This window comes from Camelus bactrianus, chromosome 25 (genome assembly GCF_048773025.1).
Source record: "Camelus bactrianus isolate YW-2024 breed Bactrian camel chromosome 25, ASM4877302v1, whole genome shotgun sequence".
NCBI classification, from domain to species: Eukaryota; Metazoa; Chordata; class Mammalia; order Artiodactyla; family Camelidae; genus Camelus; species Camelus bactrianus.
The window spans coordinates 8,345,784-8,368,962 of record NC_133563.1 but is presented as its reverse complement, the minus strand read 5'-3'; the positions used below and the strand labels follow the sequence as shown (position 1 = coordinate 8,368,962).

General features: G+C 36.0%; 1 protein-coding gene across 4 annotated transcripts in view; it reads left to right on the top strand.

The window, feature by feature from the left end:
- The window catches only part of RGS22 (regulator of G protein signaling 22), a 134,421-nt gene that overhangs the window by 102,790 nt on the left and 8,452 nt on the right, over positions 1-23,179 (top strand). For 2 of the 4 annotated variants that reach the window (XM_074352642.1, XM_074352641.1), the window contains one exon: positions 282-6,730. The exons of the other annotated variants lie outside the window; for them this stretch is intronic. Coding sequence is in view for 1 of the 2 variants with exons in the window: in XM_074352641.1 (XP_074208742.1) it covers positions 282-292 (11 nt within the window). In the remaining variant the exon portion in view is untranslated. Of the gene's footprint in view, positions 1-281; positions 6,731-23,179 lie in introns of those variants that run through there. 4 annotated transcript variants of the gene reach the window in all.

Here is a 23,179-nt window from a genome sequence, read left to right as displayed (position 1 = left end):
AGTTTTCTGGTTCTTGGGAGGGTTTGATGAGCAGGCCTGTATGTTCTTAGCCTGCTCATCTTTTTTCTCTTCTGATTTGCCCTTGCCTCTGCACCCGCTGCCAGTTCCCCTACCCTTGAGACCAACCTCACAGTGCCTCTGGCACGTAGGGTGTGCTGACATGTGTTAACTTTTTTGATCCTTGTTACAACTCTCTAAGTTTTTGTTTTTGTTGTTTTGGGTTTAAATTTTTTGTAGCTGTTTATGTTTCAATCATTTCTCCTTTTTTTTTTTTTTTGCAGGAATTCTTTAAACCAAATTTAACTAACAATGGAAGCTCAAATGCTTTTTGACAGTCTGCTTTAGAGCAAGCCTATCATCTAAATAAAGTTTGGCTTGTTTTACTTCCACAGTTCAAAACTTACAGCTACTCTGTACACATGACATACAAGACTATAAAAAATTTTTAAACTTATTTAGAATAAAACAACTTCTATCTAGGTTAGAAGAATCAAAATGTTTCATTTATCACAGACCTTAAGGAGCTATAAATGTTTTGCTCCTCAAGTAGTCTTTCAACAAATGTTTCTTGAGTATTCACTGTACAGTTGACCCTTTCACAACACAGGTTTGAACTACGCAGGTCCACTTATATACAGATATTTTTCAGTAGTAAATACTACAGTACTATAAGATCTGTGTATGATGAACCCACAGATACGGAACTGCACACATGGAGGAACCTTCAGTACAGGGGCCTACTATAAGTTATATGCAGATTTTCAACATTGCAGAGGGTCAGTACCCCTACCCTCCATATTGTTCATTGATATATTCAGCAAGTGGTCAGGGGAACAATATTGCTAGCAATAAATTGACCCAAAACATAAAGGGAAGACCCTTCCCCACTTTATCCCTATCCCTATACACAATTCTAAAAAAAAACCCCATTTATTAAAGCAGTGGTTCTCAAACCTTAGTGTGCATCAGACTCAGTGTAACATTTGCTAGAAATGCAGATTCCTGGGCTCACCCTCTGAGAGGCTGATTCAGTAGTTCTTGGACAGGACCCAGGAATCTCCCTCTTTAACAGACATCCTCATTGTCTCTGTGATACAGGTGTTCCACAGTCCACTCTGACGTAAACTGTTAGGGTAGTAAGAGAAGAGCTTTAAAAGGTAAAAGCTCTCTTATTAACTGGAGTTACACTTGTAGCAGAGAGAAACCCAGACACGCATCCTCCTGTCCTCTTCCTGGAGGCAAAGGAGAATGTGTGAGAAATGATCTGGGGGGTGAAGCTTCACCATCCGTAGGCCCTGGGACTCAGAAGCTGTGACCTGGAGTAGCGGCTTGGAGGCGCTGGACTTACACTCTATTACGATCCCAGAAAGTATTTTCAAGTAGAAACTGCCATTCCTAATTCTCTAAAGAGTTGGACATTTTAAAACGGGAAAGCATCAGGAGGCACACATCAGAGATCATTTTTTCCCTAACACAGTGGTTTTTGGACACTTTTTTTTTAAACATTGGAACCCTGTAGTTCCCTCTGCTCTCACACTCCTCTAGACCCCATATTGGCCAAGGCGTTTGTATCTGTTTTCCATTCATTGCCCTTGTCTTCTTTTTTTTTTTTTTAAATTCCATTCCTTTTCTGCCTTCTTTTGATTTTAAATTGAGCATTTTATGTGATTCCATTTTCTCTCTTAGCATATCAATTATACTTCTTTTTAAAATTTTCTTGTTGTTATTTGAATACTAGCATCTGACATAGAACATCTAGACAATAGATGTTTATTAAATATTTGCTGGAAAAATGAAGGAAATATCTCCACTCTAAAATCTTCAAAAGGTAAAAAGTATTGCTCATCTAAGAATGTCAGTATAATGCTATTCACAAAAATTTTCCACTTGTGTTATTGTAATGATAAATGCCCAGTACTATGGTTATTTTATACCATTTTTCATATTTATGAAAATAGACCAATGTGTCATCGTGTCTTTCAGAGAAAAAATTAACACATATTAAATCACATTCAATCACTTAAATCACTTTCAGCCTGAGTTTCTCAACCTTGGCACTATTGACATTTTTGGCAGCTAATTTTTTTTGTTGTGAAGGGCTGTCCTATACAATGTAGAATGTTTAACAATATCCCTGGCTTCTACTCACTGTATGCTGGTAGCCCCTCCGTAGCTGTGACAACTGACAGCATCTCCAGACATTGCCAAATCATCCCTAATTGAGAACTACTTTAGACGTTGGAACATTTTTGCATTTTACTTTTTGAAATCTCTAATTACAATGGAATCTTCAGATTCTAGTTCCCCAGCATATCATTTTTTAAAAGTATAACGCCTGTTAGCTCCATTATGCTACCAACAGCGTCTTCTAACTGATGACAGCTTGTTTGTTTCAGTGAGTAGCTGTATTACAGCCACTTGAATAATTTCTCCTTTTACATCATCTTTGAAAGTAAAATGCATAAAGGAGATGCTCAGCCAATGTTTGTTGAATTAATAACACACAAATTCCTTAGATTTAATGTAACATACACTATATTTTAGGTAATCTTAAAAGTGCCCTTAAATCTGTCTTGGCTTTGTACAAATAAATAAATAAATTCTAACTGTGCTATACATGTTTGCATCTAATGTGCTTCTTGACTTTATGAGTTCTCATAAAGGAAAAACAGTTTACTTTTCGAAGCCTTAGGTTTTAAAAACACACAAATTATTCCATATACTATGTCAGCTTACATCCTTCAAAACATGCGAAAATTGAGCTTATACTTTGTTTACATTATTGTTTTGAGTGAACAGTTTGAAATAAATACAATAGTGAAATAATCCAAAAGTAATTTGGCCAATTGGCTCAGATTCAGCTTGTGTATATTATTTTTTAATAAACAAATTTAGTGTTAAAGAGATAACCTAATTCATGCTGTATTTGTTTAAATATGTATCTTTATCATTTGTTATATAGTTGAAAATTATAGAACATTATCTGTGAATAATTTTTTTAATTGACATTTTCTTTTTAAAATTACAATAACCTTTCTACTTCAAAAATATCTCAGTTGGTATATATCCAAAGATTGAGGAAAATTTGGTTCTTTTGGTTCTAATTTTGGATCAATTACTATCTTTCTGATTTGGAGTCATTAATTTTACCTCTTTGAATCTCAGTTTACTTACATATAAGAAACAAAGGATCATTTTTCTAGCACTAATATTCTGTGATTCTATAAGTTGATATTAGAACTTTTTAATTTATAACTGCAGATAGAGTTTTGGTGTATTCCTCAATGTGCAGTTATTTTAAATTAGAGCCTTAGATCGAAAGATGAAGGGGAAGGGTTCAAGATGGCAATGTAGGAAGATCCTGAACTCACCTTCTGACACAGAAAACAGATCTACAACTACATATGGAATAATTCCCTCAGAAACGGACCAGAAAACTAGATGAACAGAGCCTCTGCAACAAAGAGTTAAAAGACAGCAGCAAGACCAATAGGAGAGGCAGGGACAGACTCAGCAAGGAAAAACCCACATGCCAGATGCAGCAGTCCACAACTGCGAGGGATCACAAACGTATGGGTCTTTTTTCCTGAGGAATATCCATGTCAGGCGCCCCAACCTCTAGATCCTGCATAGGAGAGACAAGCCCCAAACCACCTGGCTTTGAAAACCAATGGGAAATATACCTAGGAAAACTACAGAACTACAGGAAACAGAAAACCTGGTCTTAAAGAGCTTGTGCATAGACTCACTTGACCTGAAAATCAGCACAAAAACACCAGATGGAAAAGTGTATGGACCATGGGTGAGAAGGATCTGTGTACTAATCTTGAAGCATCTGACAGAGAGGCAAAAATCAGTAGGACGCTCCCTGGGGATTGATTGATTAATGCACGCTCCCATTAATGCAATCTTAGGCTACCTTGCTAATACTAGTGGTGGTGGGCGCCGTTTTGGAATTCTCCAACTAGACTGTTAGTGTCAGTAGGAATGCCCTGCTGATAGCCCTGCCTACCCTTATGTTCCAGCTGAGCCTCACAGCTGGCTGGGCAATAGTGCCACCCAGCACTGCTCTACAGCAGCCACAGCCTTGTCATAACAGGAGGGCACATGCAATCTACATTGGGGACAACCCTTAGTGCCTGGCAGGATTGCACTTGTGAGCCCAACAGGACATCTTCTAAATAAGGCCACTTCTTCAAGACTGGAAGGCATAGCTGAATACCTAACACATGAAAGCAAACAGAGAACAGGCAAAATTAGAAGACAGAGGAATATATTCCAATTGAAGAAATAAGACAAAACCTTAGGAAAAGCACTAAATGAAATGAAAATAAGCAATCTATCTGATAAAGATTTTAAAAATAATGTTCATAAAGATACTTACTGAGGGGGAGTGTGGCCATGGAATGCAAGCCTACCTCAGGAAACAACAAAGTGTCAATTAGCCTAACCTTACACCTAAAGGAACTAAAAAATGAATAGATAAAACCCAAGGTTAGTATAAGGAAAGAAATAATAAATATGAGAGCAGAAATAAATGAAATAGGGATTTTAAAAAACTATAGGAAAGATTGATGAAATTAAGAGCTGATTCTTTGAAAAGGAAAACAAAATTGAAAAACTTCTAGCTAGATTAACCAAGAAAAAGGAGAGAGAATTTAAATAAATTTAGAGATGGAAGAGAAGTTGCAACTGACACTGCAGAAGTATAAGGGATCATAAGAGACTACTGCAAACAAGTATGTGCCAAAAAATTGAATAACCTAAAAGAAATGGATAAGTTCCTATAGATGTACAATCTTCCAAGACTCAATCAAGAAGAAATAGAAAATGTGAATACATCAGTTACTAGTAAGGAGATTGAAACAGTAATAAAAATTCTCCTAACAAAGCCCAGGACCAGATGGCTTCAAGGGGGAATTCTGCAAAACACTCAAAGAAGAGTTAGTACCTATCCTCAAACTATTCCAAAAAAAAAAAAAAAAAAAAAGAGGAAGGAACACTTCCAAATACATTTTATGAAGCCAGCATTACCCTGATATCAATGACAAGAACAACCACAAAAAAAAGAAAGTCACAAGCCAATATCCTTGATGAACATAGATGCAAAAATCCTCAGCAAAATATTAGCAAACCAACTCCAACAATACAGTAAAAAGATAATACACCCTGATCAAGTGAGATTTATTTTAGGGATGCAAGGATGACTCAACCTCTGCAAGTCAATCAACATGATACATCACATTAACAAAATGAAGAATAAAAATCGTATCATCTCAGTAGATGCAGAAAAAAACATTTGATAAAATTCAACTTCCATTTATGATTAAAAAAAACACTCAACAAAGTGGGTATAGAGGGAGCATACTAAAGCATAATAAAGACCATATATGACACATCCACAGGCAACATACTCAACAGTGAAAAGCCGAAAGCATTTCCTCTAAGATCAGGACCAGATCAGGACCAAGACAAGGATACCCCCATCACCACTCTTACTCAACATAGTATTGGAAGTTATAGCTATAGCAGTTAGGTAAGAAAAATAAATAAAGGAATCCAAATTGGAAAGGAAGAAGCAAAACTATCACTCTTTACCAATTGCATGATACTATATATAGAAAACCCTAAACAGTCCACCAAAAAAAAGTTGTAACTAATGAATTTCAGTAAAGTCACAGGATACAAAATATACAGAAATCTGTGATCTTTCCATAAACTAATAACTTGCAGAAAGAGAAATTAAAAAACAATCCCATTTACAATTGGCATCAAAAATAATAAAATACCTGGGAATAAATTTAACCAACCAGGTAAAATACTTATTCACTGACAACTAGAAGACAATGATGAAAGAAATTGAAGAAGACAAATAAATGAAAAGGTATTCTGTGTTCATGGATTAGAAGAATTAATATTGTGAAAATGTCCATATTACCTAAAGCAATCTACAGATTCAGTATAATCCCTATCAAAATTCCAGTGGCATATTTCGCAGAACTAGAACAAATAATTCTAAAATTTGTATAGAACCGTAAAAGACCCAAATAACCAAAACAATCTTGAGACTGAAGAACAAAACAGGAGACATCATACTCCCTGATTTCAAGCTCTCCTATAAAGCTACAGCAATCAAAACATGTACTGGCCAAAAAACAGACACACAGATCAATGGAACAGAATAGAGAGCCCAGAAATAGACCCATACATATATGGACAATTAATTTACAACAAGGAAAGCAAGAATATACAATGGAGAAACGACAGCCTTTTAAACAAATAATGTTGGGAAGTAAGAAAAAAAAGGAACAATAGTGTTGGGAAAACTGGATCACTTTCTTACACCATATACAAAAATTAACTCAAAATGAATTAAAATCTTGAATGTAAGACCTGATACCATAAAATTCGGAGAAGAAAACATAGGTAATATCTTCATTGACAGAGATCTTAGCAATGTTTTTGTGGACCTGACTCCACAATCTACTTAATGAGAAAAGATATTTGCAAATCATATATTTGATAAGGGGTTAATAACCAAAATATGTAAAGAATCCATTAAAAAATCTAAAACTAGACTTACCATATGATCTAGCAATCCAACTCCTGGACATACATCCAGAGAAAACTAATTTGAAAAGACACATGCACCCAAATTTTCATAGCAGCACTGTTTACAATAGCCAAGACATGGAAACAATCTAAATGTCCATCAACAGATGACTGGATAATGAAGATGTGGTATATATATATATATGTATATATATATATATATATATATATATATATATATATATATATATATATATATATATATATATACAATGGAATATTAACTCAGCCACACACACAAAAAATAATGCCATTCACAGCAACATGGGACCTAGAAATTATCATATTGAATGAAGTAAGTCAGACAGAAAAAGACAAATATATGATACCACTTATATGTGGAATCTGAAAAAAAAAAAGATACAAATTCTATTTGCAAACCAAAACCAGATTTACGGACATAGAAAACAAACTATAGTTACCAAAGGGAATGGGCAGGGAGGGATAAATTGGGTTGAGGATTAACAGACACACATTACTATGTATAAGACAGATAAACAACAAGGACCTACTGTATACCACAGTGAACTATATTCAACTTCTCGTAATAACATGTAATGGAAAAGAATCTGAAAAGAAAGAATATATATGTATGTATAAGTGAATCACTTTGCTGTACATGTGATGCTAACATTGTAAATCAAGTGCACTGCAATAAAAAATTTTTTAAAAACTAAGTTGATTCACTAAGGAATTATTCACAACTTTTGCATGGATAATGCTACAATGGTTATGTTCAAAAAGTTATATTTTGTAGATACTGAAATATTGGTGAATGAAATGATATGATGTCTGATTTTTGGCTTTGACATGAAGCTGGATATTGGGAGTTCATCATATTATTCTCATTGCTTTTTATAAATTGGAAAATAGCCAGAGTAAAACTATTTTAAAAGCCAAAACAAACAAACTGTAGACATTTTTCTAAGGAAGACATACAGATAACCAACAGGCACATGGAAGGATGTTCAACATTACTAATTATTAGGGAAATGCAAATCAAAACCACAATGAGATATTACCTCACATCATTTAGAATGGCTATTATCAAAAAGACAAGAAATAAATGTTGGAGTGGATGTGGAGAAAAGGAACTCTTGTACCCCCTTGGTGGAACTATAAATTGGTGCAGCTACTATGGAAAGCAGTATGGAGATTCCTCCAAAGATTATGAATATAACTACCATATGACTCCACTATTCCACTTCCAGATATAGGGAAAGACAGATACCATATGAATTTACTCATATGTGGAATCTAAAAAAAAAAAATTGAGCAAACAAAACAAAAAAATCATAGATACAGAAGACAAATTAGCAGAGGGGAAGGGGGTTACGGTGGGCAAAATGAGTCAAAGGAGACTGCCTATGTGGTAATGGATGGCAACCAGGTTTGTAGTGTATATCAATGTTGAATTATAATTCTGCACACCTGAATCTTACGTAATTTTGTAAAAGATGAAAGTAATTCTATACTGTTTCCTTTCCCAGAGTAAAATACTTAGGGTATAGGCCTGGCCTGAAATAATTACTATTTTAGAAACTTCTTCTTTACTGTAATTATTATAAAACTAATGTATATACTTCATTTTAAAAATTCAACAGTATATGATGTTATTAAGTGGTAACCACCCTTTCAACCCCATTGTGATAGAGATTGCTGTTTCCCAACGTCTGTCCAACTTATGTCTTTTAGTAATGGAATCCCCAAGTTCTAGCTGTGCCCATGAAAGCCTAACTGGAGTTAATTGTCATTTCCAAGTCTACCTTGCAGTTAGATATGGCCATATGACCACTGTCAGGCCAAGGGGTATATAAGCAGAAGTGTGAAATGTCCATTCAAGTTTTTTAAAAATGAAACTGCTTGCCAACCATTTTCTTTTTCCTCTTCCTATAAGCTGGATCACAGTTGCAGTGCTGGCTGACAAGGTCCCACCACATAGCTGGGGCACCTTCCTAAGGAATTGTATAGCCTGGGTCTCTCGGTGACCTCATGAAGAAGAGACACCTTGCTCTGGACTGTTATGTGAGAGAGTTTATTTTTGTGCCTTTTTGTTATAGCAGCTTATACTTTACCTTAACTAATGTAAAAATTGCTATCAAAAGTAGAGTACTGCCATAACAAAAACCTAAATTATGGGACATTGGTTAATCAGTCAGTCTTTGGGCAGAAGGAAACAGATAATTGAAGGCTAGAAAGGTGGTGACCTTTGTAATGTCATGAAAAAATATTTGGTGGACCTGTTACTTCTGATAACTTGGAAGGTAGACCATGTGCTTGCTGTGCCCATAGCTTTCTAAAGGAAGTGGTCCCCCCCCCAAAAATAGAATGTTAGTGTGTGTTTATGTGTTGGCTGTTCCATGTTGATTTTAGCAAGGTACCATGAGCGATATATTATGCTAGAATTAACCCATTTATAAGTAAAAATGAAAGCTAAAGGGAGTCACATTCTCTGACTGTGGCTTACAATTAAACCTGATATAAAATCTGATAATTTGGCTCCTCAAAGCTGGAAAAGTCAACTGCAACTATGCCTCATAAAGCAGAGCCTTTGGTCAGTGCCCTTTTTAAAAACTGTTCATTAAGACTTTTCATCTGAATAGTGGTGGCCCTGTAACAAAGGTCAGAGTAGAGGTGTTGCCTTGCTAATCTAGCCTATTGTTTTAAATGACCTTAAAATGACCACCACTAAAGTAACAAAGAGTGAAATGTGCTGAGCATAGAAGTGAATAAGAGAGTTGGCAGGCTTAAAAACAATGACAAGAAGAAATTTTGACATGGAACCAACTGGTAGTAAATAGACTGAAAGCTTACTAAATTTTGATGGAATTGTATTCTCAAGAAAACCACAAACCTGGCCTGAAAGTGCCTGTAGTTTTTCAGTCTATAAAACAACCACCAGCCCCCAAACTTGCATCATCAGAAAGCAGGCTGTGAAATTTATACAACCTCCAAAGAGGCCTACTTTCCAATGCCAACTTGAGACGTGGCCTACAAGATAATAGATAAGGAAGTTTTTCTCAGAAGGCAAAGTCAGGGGCCCCAGAGGAGTAGGAACAAGAGAATTTCTCCCTCACAGAGTAGAATCAGGCTCTAACAGTGTGTTCATTTGGGCTTCTGTAACAGAACCATTGAGTGGGTGGCCCTTTAAACAACAGAAATTTATTTCTTCCAGTTCTGGAGGCTGAAAAGTCCAAGATCAAGGTGCCAGCAGTTTTAGTGTCTGGTGAGAACCCACTTCTTTGTTCATAGATGACTGTCTTCTTGCTGGGTGCGCACGTGGTGGAAAGGAGGCGGGAGCTCCTTTGGGTCTGTTTTATGAAGCACTGATCCCATTCATTTGGACTCTCCCCTCATGACCTAATAACCTCCCAAAGGCCGTCACACTGTACCATCACACTGGAAATTTCAGTTATGAATTTCAGCGTATGAATTTCAGTTCATTGCACAAGGTATTTTCACAATTCTAGCCAAGATGATGAATTCTGATTAGTATGTATTGTCCTTTCAAGCCATCATGTTGTATTGTTTCTTTTCTCTGCCATTGTTTCTATGTCAGTATGGTCCCATCAGCTTTTTACCTTATAGTGTCAAAACCTCTGTCCCCTGATGAATTCCTTTCTGATCCTCAATACTGTGATATGTTTATTCTCATGTGCTATCATGTAGGATTTTCAGAAGGAGGTGTTAGAAAGTATATACTTAGTTTTGACATATCAAATTTGGTGTCTTTAGCAACTTTTTAAAAATTACTTAATTCCTAAATAGGGTGGGACTTATAGGCTGAGTGAGAAGTTTAGCAAATCATCTCGCCAAAAAAAACAAAACAAAACAAAACAATAAAACTGGACAAAATTGTCAAAACAACTACTTCAAATATATAATAAATAGAGGAACATTTATTCAGGAAAAATTACTGAATCTCAGTAGGAATAGTTGGGGGTTTGTGGATTCATGGGTTAGGGCTGCTTCCTCTCCCCTGTGCTGTTCCATGTGTAGTAGTTCTTCCGGAGTGGGCAGTCAGCCAGGACCAGCAGCCTTGCTGCCTGCAGGGAGCTGATTTGATTTACACTGGAACTCCTCATCCCCAGGAGTTTTGTCAATACAGTAGGACAATCCAAGAACAAGAGCGTATATCCAGGAAGGCCAACCTCATAGCCAGACTGAGGTCATGCCACTGGTTGGGGCCAGCGACGTACCAGCAGACCAGCCAGAAATAGAACAGAAATCAGAATGAAGAACCATAGTGGCACTGATAAACTTTTACATATCCCTGATGGTTTGGAAACTGGTGGGCACACATGCTCAAGAGAGATCAGAGAGAACCCTAACCATCTCTCATCTTTTGTTGAATATGAGGCCTGTTTACTCAGAAGGTAAAAGTTGAAGCAAACTTACAGACTGCCTAAATTTTGAATTCAGTCCCTAAGCCACTGCATTGTGATGCAACACTTCAGCGCATCAGCAAAGAGTGAAAACCTTACTAGCTCATAGTATTTAAGTGCAACTTCTGACCAACCATTGGCTGACCACTAAGTTGTGCAGGTGGTCACACTGTAGAGGCGATAGCCTCTATAGACTTAGCCCAGGCGAGCCAATAAACAAATAATAAACAAAATGAAAACAACCCCTGGGTGGGGTAGTGAATTGGAATCTAGAGACAGTACAATGTATCATCTAAAATGTCAGGTTTTCAACAAAAAATTAAAGGAGGTGCAAAGAAATAGAAGAGTATGACCCATACACAGGAAGAAAACTAGTCAGTAGAAACTGCCTCTGATGGGACCCATATGTAGTATGTTTGCAGCAAAAATTCTTGCAGCAAGCTATCTACAGCATAAATGCTTCTGATCAAAATACTGAACAGACTTAGCTGGGAGCACTTATTCAGTAGTTGTTCACATATATGTTCTATAAATAAATACAAACCTACATTTTCAGTTCCCATCATGAGAATACTGAGATTGTGTATAGTATTTTTAATCAAAGCTGTTTTATCAAAAAGGCCTTCTTTTTAAGTTAAAGTAACATTTATATACTAAACTTTTCCATTTATCATCGAAGAAAATAACATGTTTTTCAAAGAATACTTAATTTGGCTCATGTGAATATAGTGATAACATTTATTCCATCTGAGGGTTTTAAGTGGATTGTTACAAAAAAAATCAGTGTGCATTTTGTCATTTTGTGTACTATTCATTTTTAAGACTTGTCAGCAGGCAAGAAGAATACCCTTATTGTCAGTCTAATTGAATTTTTTGGTCCGCTAGAACTATTATGGACATGGTCCTTTTATGCTATACGTGTTTGAAGTTCCCATCCTGACAGAAATATTTTTTTCAAATCAAGAGAATTATCTCTTCTCAGAAAAATATTCTCGCACACAGAAAAACAATCATCTCATTAAGTAGAATGTGATATGAGACAAATGACAGGACAAACAAGGAACAAACACGCTGTCATACAGGAAGAATGTGCTAGCGTGCAAGAGCTTATGCATCACTGTTGTTAAGACAAATAATGGGATATACGAGCAAAATGTAACATACTATGTAAGATTCTTGTAAGTGTGTGTGTAGGGGGTGTATGTGTGTTTGGAGGATGGCTGTTCTTGTTGATAAGTATTCATTACCATATTCCAGCGTAAGGAGAATGACGGTTTTAACTCAGATGTGATTCAGCAAAGACCACTGTGTAACCATCATAGCCATCAACAAACTGATTCGTGTGCAGTTGGTCCAAAAGTTACAAAAGCTGTTTCTGAGTTCTTGTTTGTACCCACCATCTTAAGATTACATCAGAATTAAAGCATGCAGGACTTGAACTGACTTCAAAGACTAAACTTAGACTCCTAGCTAGTTTAGTTTTTTTCTTTTATTGGTTCATGTTTTCCATTTGGCTTCCATATCCTGTTTTAGCTTGATGCCCCTTCTAGAATTTCATTTACAAATCTTACAGCCTTGGTTGGTGAAACACGCTAATTAATGTTGTGGTGGAGGCTGAAGATCTTAGCAATCTCATGCCTCCTGCTTGGAAAAATATCTGCTGTTTTTCCACCCCATGTCTAGCACCATGCTGAACATGACAAAATGCATCTTAAGTGGAACTCTAAATGCATTTAATCAAAATGCATTCAAGAAGGACTGTTTATACTATCTGCTGCCAATACTATTAATCATGAAGCTCAAACCTTTCAATGGAACAGAAATATGAGATCTACTTTTTCCTAATTAGATTTTTTCAAGAAAAAACAATAAAGTAAAAACAGGTTATTTTATGATTTTTTTGAAGTCCCAAGTAATGCATAAGCCAACAGCATTCCAGCTTTATAAAAATGAACAATTCCATGGGCTCTGTAAATCTCTTATGACTGCATTAAGCAATACCAATTTAAGGGACAAATTCCAGCTCCATAGGTCTTTGGCCAGCCTGAGAATCCTGTACAGGAAACCAAGGTCAGATTTGCAGTTTTATGCTTGAAGATTTGTCTGTGACCAATTTCTCAAAAAATTTTGGTTAGTGCTATGGTATATCCATCATATTTTAGTTGGTATTGAATAAACTTTAAAATACTTGGGTTAATTTGCCTACTATGCTTTTAGCAGATGCAGAGGGTGCCATATATTTTTGACTGAGTCTAATTAGGGTCACCTTCTCTGCATGCTGTCTTGTGACAATGTGGGTACACATCAATTCAGTGTTTGTTGAGCAGCGTGTAGGGGCCAGCCTTTGAAGAAACAGTTGGATGGTTTTATAAGCACTGTACTTTGGAGTTCCTGAGATTATAGTTAAGTTTTCAATTCATGGTGGAAGACAATGTGTCCTTAAAAAAAAAAAAGGAAAAAAAAATTTCAGCTCTTAGATTTCTCCAACCCTAGCTAACTGGTGAAAAGTAAAAACAAACTACTCTTGAAACTCCAAATTCAGTGGTCCTGGAACATAACACCTTTGTTTAGTGGACTCATTTGGCCACATTCATTAGCCATCTGTTAACCAAGGGAGATGGAAAGGATACTCGGTGAATTTGTGCCATAGATGTAGCAACCTATGCTGCCAAGTTCAAAGCTTTGCCATGTTACCTGATCCAAATCGTCACGTATTTGAAAGCTTTATGTGTCCCCTGAGACCTTCTGATGAATGGGATTCCACCATATTTCCAAGAGCCCAAGGCTCCAGGATTAACTAATGAAATTATAGTTTATAATATATTTACCTTGAGCTCTGATTGGCAGTATCTGTGTTAACGTAGCCCCTGTGTTCTGTCTAATGTGTGTGAGAGCAAACACAAAGGAATCGCAAGCTGATTCCAAAACAACAGTTTAAAAATATATGAGGAAAAAGCTTGTATGTGGTTTGCTTAAGGCTGTTTTCCTCATAATTTAAAAATATCTTTCCCAGGATGGCATACGCTGATTGTTGAAACAGAAATCTAGTTCAGAAATGTATTTCTTGACTTCACTTTTAAAACATCTATCCCAGTTTTCAGTATGCCGTTTATAGCAATACTCTTATTTTACTAAAGAAGGTAAAAGGAAAAGCCCCAAATGATGAAACATATTGCTTATATTCTTAGTCACGCTCTCATGCAAAGTGAATGACAAAGTTGTCATCTGTACTAGTGACATCTGAACGTTCATACTATAGTGGTAATGATAATTGAACATGATGATTGCTAACATTTATTAAATGGTTATTAATTACCAACTTCTTCTGCATTCCTTACAAGAACCAGCACCATCAACAAAAAATTATTTTACAGATGAGATAACTGGGGCAACAAAGAGATTGACTTATCCATGGTTACACTGCTAAAACTTGTACCGTTAAACCATGATGACTTCCAGTATTAATTCTATTTTGAGCCTATCCAAGACCAACACAATTTTGTATCATTATGACTCGTAGCCTCAGCGATAAGAGAGAATTGAAGTCGAAGCCTCATATGAAGCAAATTAGTCTTCTTGTTTGACAGTAACAATAACATTGCTTATTTGTAGGCGGAGTAGACGATTAAGTGGTAAATGCAGTCCGCATACCTCTGTGACAGGTAGGAATGACCTCTTTAGAAATGTTTGATTTTTCTACATTGTGAAGCTCTGGCTATGGTTTTAGACTCTGATGTTTGGCCTAAAGACACTGACATTTATACATATATTTTGATAATGCAATGGTTAAAGTATAATTTTATTTTTTTGGTCATGTAAGAATTGATTAGCCACTTGAACTCTCAAATGAAATGAGAAAGTCCTTTTTTAAATTTGGAAGTTATTTTTTGAGTGATCTCTGAGATGTACTTTGTGGCATGGCCACTTAAATGTGCACATGTATGCGTGTGCATAGGTATAAGTTAGTTTTCATCTAATTACTAATGCCTATGCTCATGATACTCTTGTTCATGAGTAATAACATTATGGGTACCATATAGCTTCTTTTTTACTTGTTAAAAATAATCTTTGATTGGTAGATCAAAGATAAGCCAGGCCATACCATTGTAATAAATCCTGAAATCTAAGTGGCTTAAAATAAAATACTGAATGGTACTTAGGTATGACTTAGATGGATTCCTGATGTTCAGCTCTCTTTTAATGAATTTACCGATCATATTTTCTGTATCCTCAGTGCAAGTTGAGATGACAAAAGTTATAGGAAGCACACAGATAAGGGTCCACATGTTTCCTATCCTGTGCAGAACTAAACTGGAAATCATGCGATGTAGGTTTGCCCACCTTTAATTTCTCACTGGATAAATATAAGCTTGATCTATAATAACTAAAGAAATATTTGAGGACTTCTGGCACTGAACATGTTGGAGTAACAGTACCAGACCTCTCCTCATGCCATAAACAACTATTAAATTGTTGGCCTAAAACAAATAGGCTACCAGTTATTTCTCCAGAAAGAAAAAGAAAAAGAAAGAAAGGAGGAAAGAAAGAAGAGATGAAAGAAAGGAAGGAATAAAAAGAGAGAGAGAGAAAAGGGTATTTAACATCAGCAGAGGATTGCACTTTAAGGTCTGCAACCACTGTGAATCACATGCCAAGTCCCCACTTAGCAAGGGAAGAACTCTTATAGAGGGAAAAGGAAGAACTCTTATAGAGGGAAAAGGAAGTACTGTAGTAAACAGTCGACAGCTTTTCATTGGTCAAGTTATTGCCAAGAAAGAAGTCTTTCTTCTTCCTATTGGGCTCTGCTATTGTCACAGAATGTGAGAGCTCCCTCTTCTGGTCTCCCAACTCTATTTAATTGAAATTTCTGTTTATTAGGTTTTTTTGCAAAACTAAACAAAACGTACAGAGCAACTGTTTTGAGACATCAGACAGTACACAACGCACAATGTCATCTTTAAGAGTAAAGCACAAAATAAGAGCTCTATATTCAACCTGAGGGCATTTTCTAAACTATTTGCAGGAAATTGGAGAGGAAAAATTGAGATTGAGGTTGTGAAAGTGGTTGGAGATTGCAGTACAGGTACATAAGAAGAAGGAAGCCTCAAAGAAGTAGCCCCAGGAATCTGCACAGAAGTTTCCTTTGGACTCTTGTCCAAATCCTCAGCTTCATATTTGCTGGGTGAGTCTCTTCAAGGCATGTCAGAAAGCAATGGCTGGACAAGCTGAAAGGAAGCCTAGATTTTAGAAGTTGTACAATGCTGTGATGACATTGGAGTCACTGCCCATTCAGAGTGGAGATGTGTTGTTGAGACTTCAAAAAGGCCATGCCCTAGGAGTAAAGCTGATACATATAAGTAAGTGCTAAACCTTAAATCTAAGGAAAACATGAAATATATCCACAATGAAAGCCTAAAATAAACCTCAACAGACTCAAAGTGATGTCCTAGCAATTTAACTTTCTGCCAGAATAAAATACAGTACTCTTCAGAGGAAGATAACAAAATCTAGAGTCTATGTCCAGCACAAGATTTTAAAAATTACTGGACATGTGAAGAAGCAGGGGAAAATTAACTCATAGTTAAGACAAAAAATAGTAAATCTAAGAGACTCACAGATGACCAAGATGTTGGAATTAGTAAAGAAGGACTTTAAACTTATAAATGTGTTTTAAAATGTTAAAGATCTTTCCCCTGTTGAGCCTTCATATGTGCCCACAGCCTTGGATGACATCTTGGCTACAACTTCATGAGACAGCTCGATCCAAAGACATCCAGCTGAAACAACTACGCCAAACTGATTCCTGACCCACAGATACTGTGAGATAAATGGTGTTTTAAGCCATAAAAATATTTAAAGCAAAAGATTAAACAAATGGCTGAAGAGATGGATTAACTGGAGCAAAGAAGTGGAAAATCTTTAAAAGAACCCAGTGGAATTTCTAAAACTGAAAAATATAGTAGCTGAATTGACTCCACTGGATGGCTCAACAACAAATGGACAAAGCAGAAGAAAGGATGAGGAAACTTAAAGGCAGTCTAGTGGAAATTAGCCATATTAGAGCATGGAGAGGAAGTAAAAGGTGAAAAAAAAAAAAAAAGACAGAGTATCAGAGACCAGTGGGACCATATCAAATGATATAATGTATATGATGGAGAGAATGGGGTAGAAGAAATATTTGAAGATATAACAGCTTGGATTTTTCCAAATTTTATAAAAGATAACAACAATCTATAGATCCAAGAAATTCAGAGAGCCTGAAGTGTAATATATCCTTTGAAGAGTACACGGAAGTGCATCATAATCAAACTGCTGAAAACTCAGAGAAAGAAAAAAATCTTAAAAGCATCCAGAGGAAAAAGAGGTAATACATTTAAACACAGAACAGTAAGAAGGATGGCTGACTTTTTATCAGAAACAATGGAAGCCAAAATGGAATGACATTTTTAAAGTGATGAAAGAAAAAAAAAAGTCAACCTGAAATTCTATATCCAGTAAAAATATCCTTCATAGTTGACAGCCTTCATTTCATCTTTGTCAGAGCCATGAATTCAGTTGTCAAAATCAGTGTGGCCAGGCTCAAGGCTTTGGCCTGTATGGTTGGTGGAGGCAGCACTGAGAGGATGGCCTATATGTTTGATAACATACAGGAGGATTAACAAATTGTATATTGAGGATAATGGGAGCCAGCTTTTCAATGTTAAAGGAGGAAGTTACAAATGTAGTAAGTTCAAGACACTTACCAACTTTACAGTAGAGAAACATAGCATGTGACATTTTTATTGTGGTAAAATTTAATACAGAATTTACCATTGTAACCATTTTTAAGTGTGTAGCTCACACTTAAAGTCCATTAAGTCCATTCATATTGATGTGCAGCTATCATCACTATTTCCAGAAACTTTTCATCTTCCCAAAGTAAAACTGCCCCCATTAAAGAATAATACCTCATTCTCCCCTTCTTGCAGCCCCTGGCAACCACCATTCAACTTTCTATTTCTATGAATTTAATGATTCTAGGTACCTCATATGAGTGGAATCATATAGTATTTGTATTTTTTGTAATTGGCTTATTTCACTTAGCATGGTGTCTTCAAGGTTCATCAATGTAGTAGCATATGTCAGAATTTCCTCTTTTTAAAGCTGAGTAATATTTAATTGTATGTATATATCACATTTTATTCATCCATTTATCCATCATAGATACTTGGGTTGCTTCCATGTTTTAGCTATAGTGAATGATACTATTATGAACATGGGTGTATAAATATTTCTTTGAGAACCTGCTTTCAATTCTTTTGGGTATTTACACGGAAGTGAAATCTCTGTTATCATATGGTAATTCTGTTTAATTTTTTTTAGAGGAACTACCATACTATTTTCCATAGTGGCTGCAACATTTTATATTCTGACGAATAGGGCACAAGAGTTCCAGTTTTTCTACATCCTCCCCAACACTTATTATTTTCTGTTTTTTTAAAAAAATAATATCCATCCTGATGGGTGTGAAATGGTATCTCATTGTGATTTTGATGTGCATTTCTCTGATGGTTAGTGAAGTTTAGTATCTAATTGGCCATTTGAATATCTTCTTGGAGAAATGTCTATTGAAGTCCTTTGTGCATTTTTGAATTGGGTTGTTTGGTTTTTTTTGTTGAATTGTAGGAGATCTTTTTGTGTCCTGAATATTAGCCCCTTATCAGACATAGGATTTGCAAATATTTTCTCTTATTTGGTAGGTTGCCTTTATACTCTGTTCATTGGATGCACAAAAGTTTTAAATTTTTATGTGATCTGATTTATCTAATTTTTCTTTTGTTGCCTGTGCTTGTGATGTCATATCTAATAAGTCACTGCAAAATCCAATATTATGAAATTTCTCTTGTATTTTCTTCTTAGAGTTTTATAGGTTTGGCTCTTACCTTTCGGTCTTTGATTCAAGTTGAGTTAACTTTGTATATGATGTAAGGAAAGGGTCCAACTTCATTCTTTTGTGAGCTTCCCAACACCATTTGTTGAAAAGACTGTCCTTTCACAATTGATTATTTGACTGTGTATGTAAGGAGCTTTTGTGTGTGTGTTTGTGGTGGTGGTGGTGGGGGTGACTCTATTCTGTTGCATTAGTTTATATGTCTGTCTTTATGCCAGTACTACATTTTTTTTTTGTAATTGGGAAGTATGAGTCCTCCAACTTTGCCCTTCTTTTTCAAGTTTGATTGAAATATACCACCTTGACCAAGTAATAAAAATTAACATTACAAGTAATGAGGACAATTGACATTGTGTGCCTCCTGAAAGGATGCACTGAACAGGACATAGCATCACTTCTGTGTCATTCCTGCTACCAAAAACAAAAACAAAAACAAAAACAAAAAACCTCCCTTCAAAAATAAGATTATATCAGACAAACCCAAACTGATAGATATTCTGCAAAATAATTGGCATGTACATTTCTAAAATATGTTAAGTTCCTGGAAGACAAAAACAGAGATTATCTTCCAGATTGAGAGAAATTAAAGGGGCATCATAACTAAATGTGACATGTGATCCTGGATTGGATTGTAGACTTATAAAGAATATTGTCAGAACAATCAGTGAAATTTGAGTGGGATCTGTAGATTAGATCGTAGTATTGTTTCAGTGTTAATTCCCTGAATCTGGGTTGTTAGATCTACAGCTTACTTTCAAATGGTTAAAAATCATATTATGTATATTATACAAAATTATATTATGTGTAATATCAAAAATTATATTATACACACACACACACACACACACAGGGACAAAGGGACAGGGGGAGACAGAAAGAGAATGATTAAACAAATGTGGCAAAATGTTGACAAGTAAATGTTATCAGTTAGGAAGAGTATATGGGAATTCTTTGTACTATTCTTGCAATTTTCTGTAAGCTTAAAATTAATTCAAAGTAAAATTTTAAATGATAGATAAATGATGGCCAAATATAGACATTTTCAGAAAAACAAAAGCTAAGGAAATTTGTTGGCCCTAGACCTGCACTGCAGGAAATACTTAAGAAGTTCCCAGGGCTGAATAGAAATGATCCCAGATGGGATCCCAAATGGGAGCCTGCATTTTCAGGAAAGGAGAAAAGCACTGGAAATAGTAAGATTTCTAAACTATACTTTCAGGCTTGTAATTCTATATAGTGGTTTAAGCACACGTGTTTAGCTCCTCTTCCTCCAAATCCCTAAAAATTACTATAAAGGATAAAGTTATAAACCCACAAAAATAAATAGAGGGCATCAGTTGATCAGAGGTTTCAGCAAGTTTCTGGAGACTGAAAGTGGGTGATGGAGTAAGTATTTAATGAGGCAGGGAGGAAACCTCACTTGAAAAAATGCATGGTAAATATTGTAGTTGAGGAGACTGTACAACTTCCCCTCATAAACCTGGAGAGGCTGAGGACTCAGAAGTGCCAGGTCCTCTGAGACAGTGAAACATGGGGATGAAAATAGAGGAGTTACTGGAAGATTTGTAGGCAAAACACTTAATACATATGAATCTCTGCAGAGAATGCCTCATTCTCCTCAAGCAAAGAGAAAAAGAGAGACAGAGCAAGAGTGAGAGGGAAAAACTGACTAATTTCAATTCAAAAGACATGGAAAGCTACTATTTTTTTGTGTGTGTGTGTGTGTGGTGAGAACACTTAAGATCTATACTTTTAGTAAATTTCAAGACTATTATACAGTATGGTTAACTATAGTCACTATGCTGCACATTAGCTCCTCAGAACTTATTCATCTTCTAACTGAAAGTTAGTACCCTTTGACAATATCTCCCCATTTCCACCATCCCTCAGCCCCTGGCAACCACCATTCTTCTCTCTGATTTTGAGTTCGACTTTTTTAGATTCCACATAGAAATGAGATCATATAATATTTGTCTTTCTGTGTCTGGCTTATTTTACTTAGCAAAATGTCCTCCAGATTATCCTTTGTTGCAAATGGGAGGGTTTCCTTATTTATGGCTGAGTAATATTCCATTGTATATCATTTCACAGCGTATGCATATACTAAAGCATCACATTGCTTACTGTAACAAGAAGAAAAAAATTACATTGTACAACCTAAGTTTATGCAACTATTATTTGTCAATCTACATTAATAAAGCTGGGGGAAAAGGAATTTAAACAAATTCATAAAACCAAAAACCAAAAACTAAACACCAAAAAAACAAAAGAAATGGAAAGAATTGTCTGGTGAGAGACTGGGCAGTAAGCATGTGAATTAGTGCCTTTGTCAGCACACAGCTCTCCTCATTTCATTTTATAACATCCAAAGCTTAATGGCTTCTCCTTGTCTGTTCACCTAAAGTGACACTTTCCAGTTGACAGGCCCTGCCATGAACACAGATCTGAAGGTGACCTTTTATATTGCCTCATTTTTTTTAAACACTTTTATTATGGTATGATTCCTATACAGTAAACTATATATATTTCAATGTACAATTTGATGAATTTTGATAGATGTATACACCAATGAAACCACCATTACAATCAAGATAGCTAACATTTCCATGACTCCCTAAGAGGTACAAATTTCAAATTCCTAATTTATCTCTTCCTAACCCCTTTACCCACTGGTAACCATAAGTTTGTTCTCTATGTCTGTGAGTCTGTTTCTGTTTTGTAGATAAGTTCATTTTTGTCCTTTTTTTTAGATTCCACATATAAGCAATATTGTATGATATCTTTCTTCCTCTTTCCTATTTACTTCACTTAGAATGCCAACCTCCAGTTCCATTATGTTGCTGCAAATGGCATTATTTTATTCCTTCTTATGGCTGAATAGTATCCCATTGTGTGTGTCTTCTTTATCCAGTCATCTGTTGATGGACATTTGGGTTGTTTCCATGTCTTGGCTATTGTAAATAGTGCTGCTGTGAACATTGGGATACATATGTCTCTTTGAATTATATTTTCCTCTGGATATATGCCCAGGAGTGGTGTGCTGGATCATATGGTAAGTCTATTTTTTGTTTTTTGGGGGAATCTCCATATTGTCCTCCATAGTGGCTGCACCAATTTCCATTCCCACCAGCAGTGTAGGAGGGTTCCTTTTTCTCCACACTCTCTCCAGCATTTATTGTTTGTGGACTTTTTAATAATGTCCATTCTGACTGGTGTGAGGTGATACTGCAGTTTTGATTTGCATTTCTCTAACAGTTAGTGATGTTGAGCATCTTTTCATGTGCTTGTTGGCCATCTGGATGTCTTCTTTGGATAAATGTCTACTTGGGTCTTCTACCCATTTTTTGATTGGGTTGCTTTTTTTTGTGATATTAATCTGTATGAGCTGTTTGTATATTTTGAAAATTAGTCCTTTGTTGTTTGCATCATTTGCAAATATTTTCTCCCATTCTGTAGACTATCTTTTCATTTTGTTGATGGTATCCTTAGCTGTGCAAAAGCTTTTAAGTTTAATTAGATCCCATTTGTTTATTTTTGTTTTTATTTCTATTACTCTAGGAGCTGGTTCGAAAAAAATATTGCTGCGATTTATGTCAAAGAGTGTTCTGCCTATGTTTACCTCTAGGAGTTTTATAGTATCTGGTATTACATTTATGTCTTTAATCCACTTTGAGTTTATTTTTATATATGATGTTAGAGAATGTTCTAATTTTATTCCTTTACACATAGCTATCCAGTTTTCTCAACACTGCTTATTGAAGAGACTGTCTTTCCTCCATCGTATATTTGTGCCTCCTTTGTTTATTTGACCATAAGTGCATGGGTTTATTTCTGGGCCTTCTATCTTGTTCCATTGATGTTTATGTCCATTTTTATGCTTGGTCCTGGCCCTCTGGTGGGTAGGGCTGTGCCTAGGCTGCTCTGGACTGCTGATGGGTGGGGCTGCGTTCCAGCCCAGTACTTTGGCCTGACCCAGTAAGCTGTTTGGCCTGAGGCTTCCCAGCACTTAAGCCTACAGGCTGTTGGGTGGGGCTGGGTCTTGGTGCTAACAACCCAAGCAAGCTGTCAGCCTCTAGGATAACTCATGTAGATAAACACTCCCCAAATGTCTGCCACCAGCTTTTAGGTCTCCAGGGTGAGCCACAAGAGATTTATTTAATAGCATATTATGCTGTCATATTGAAGGGCAGCCAAATATGCTACCCCAAAATATGCCACTTTGCATATTGATTATTTTGAATTAAAGTCACTC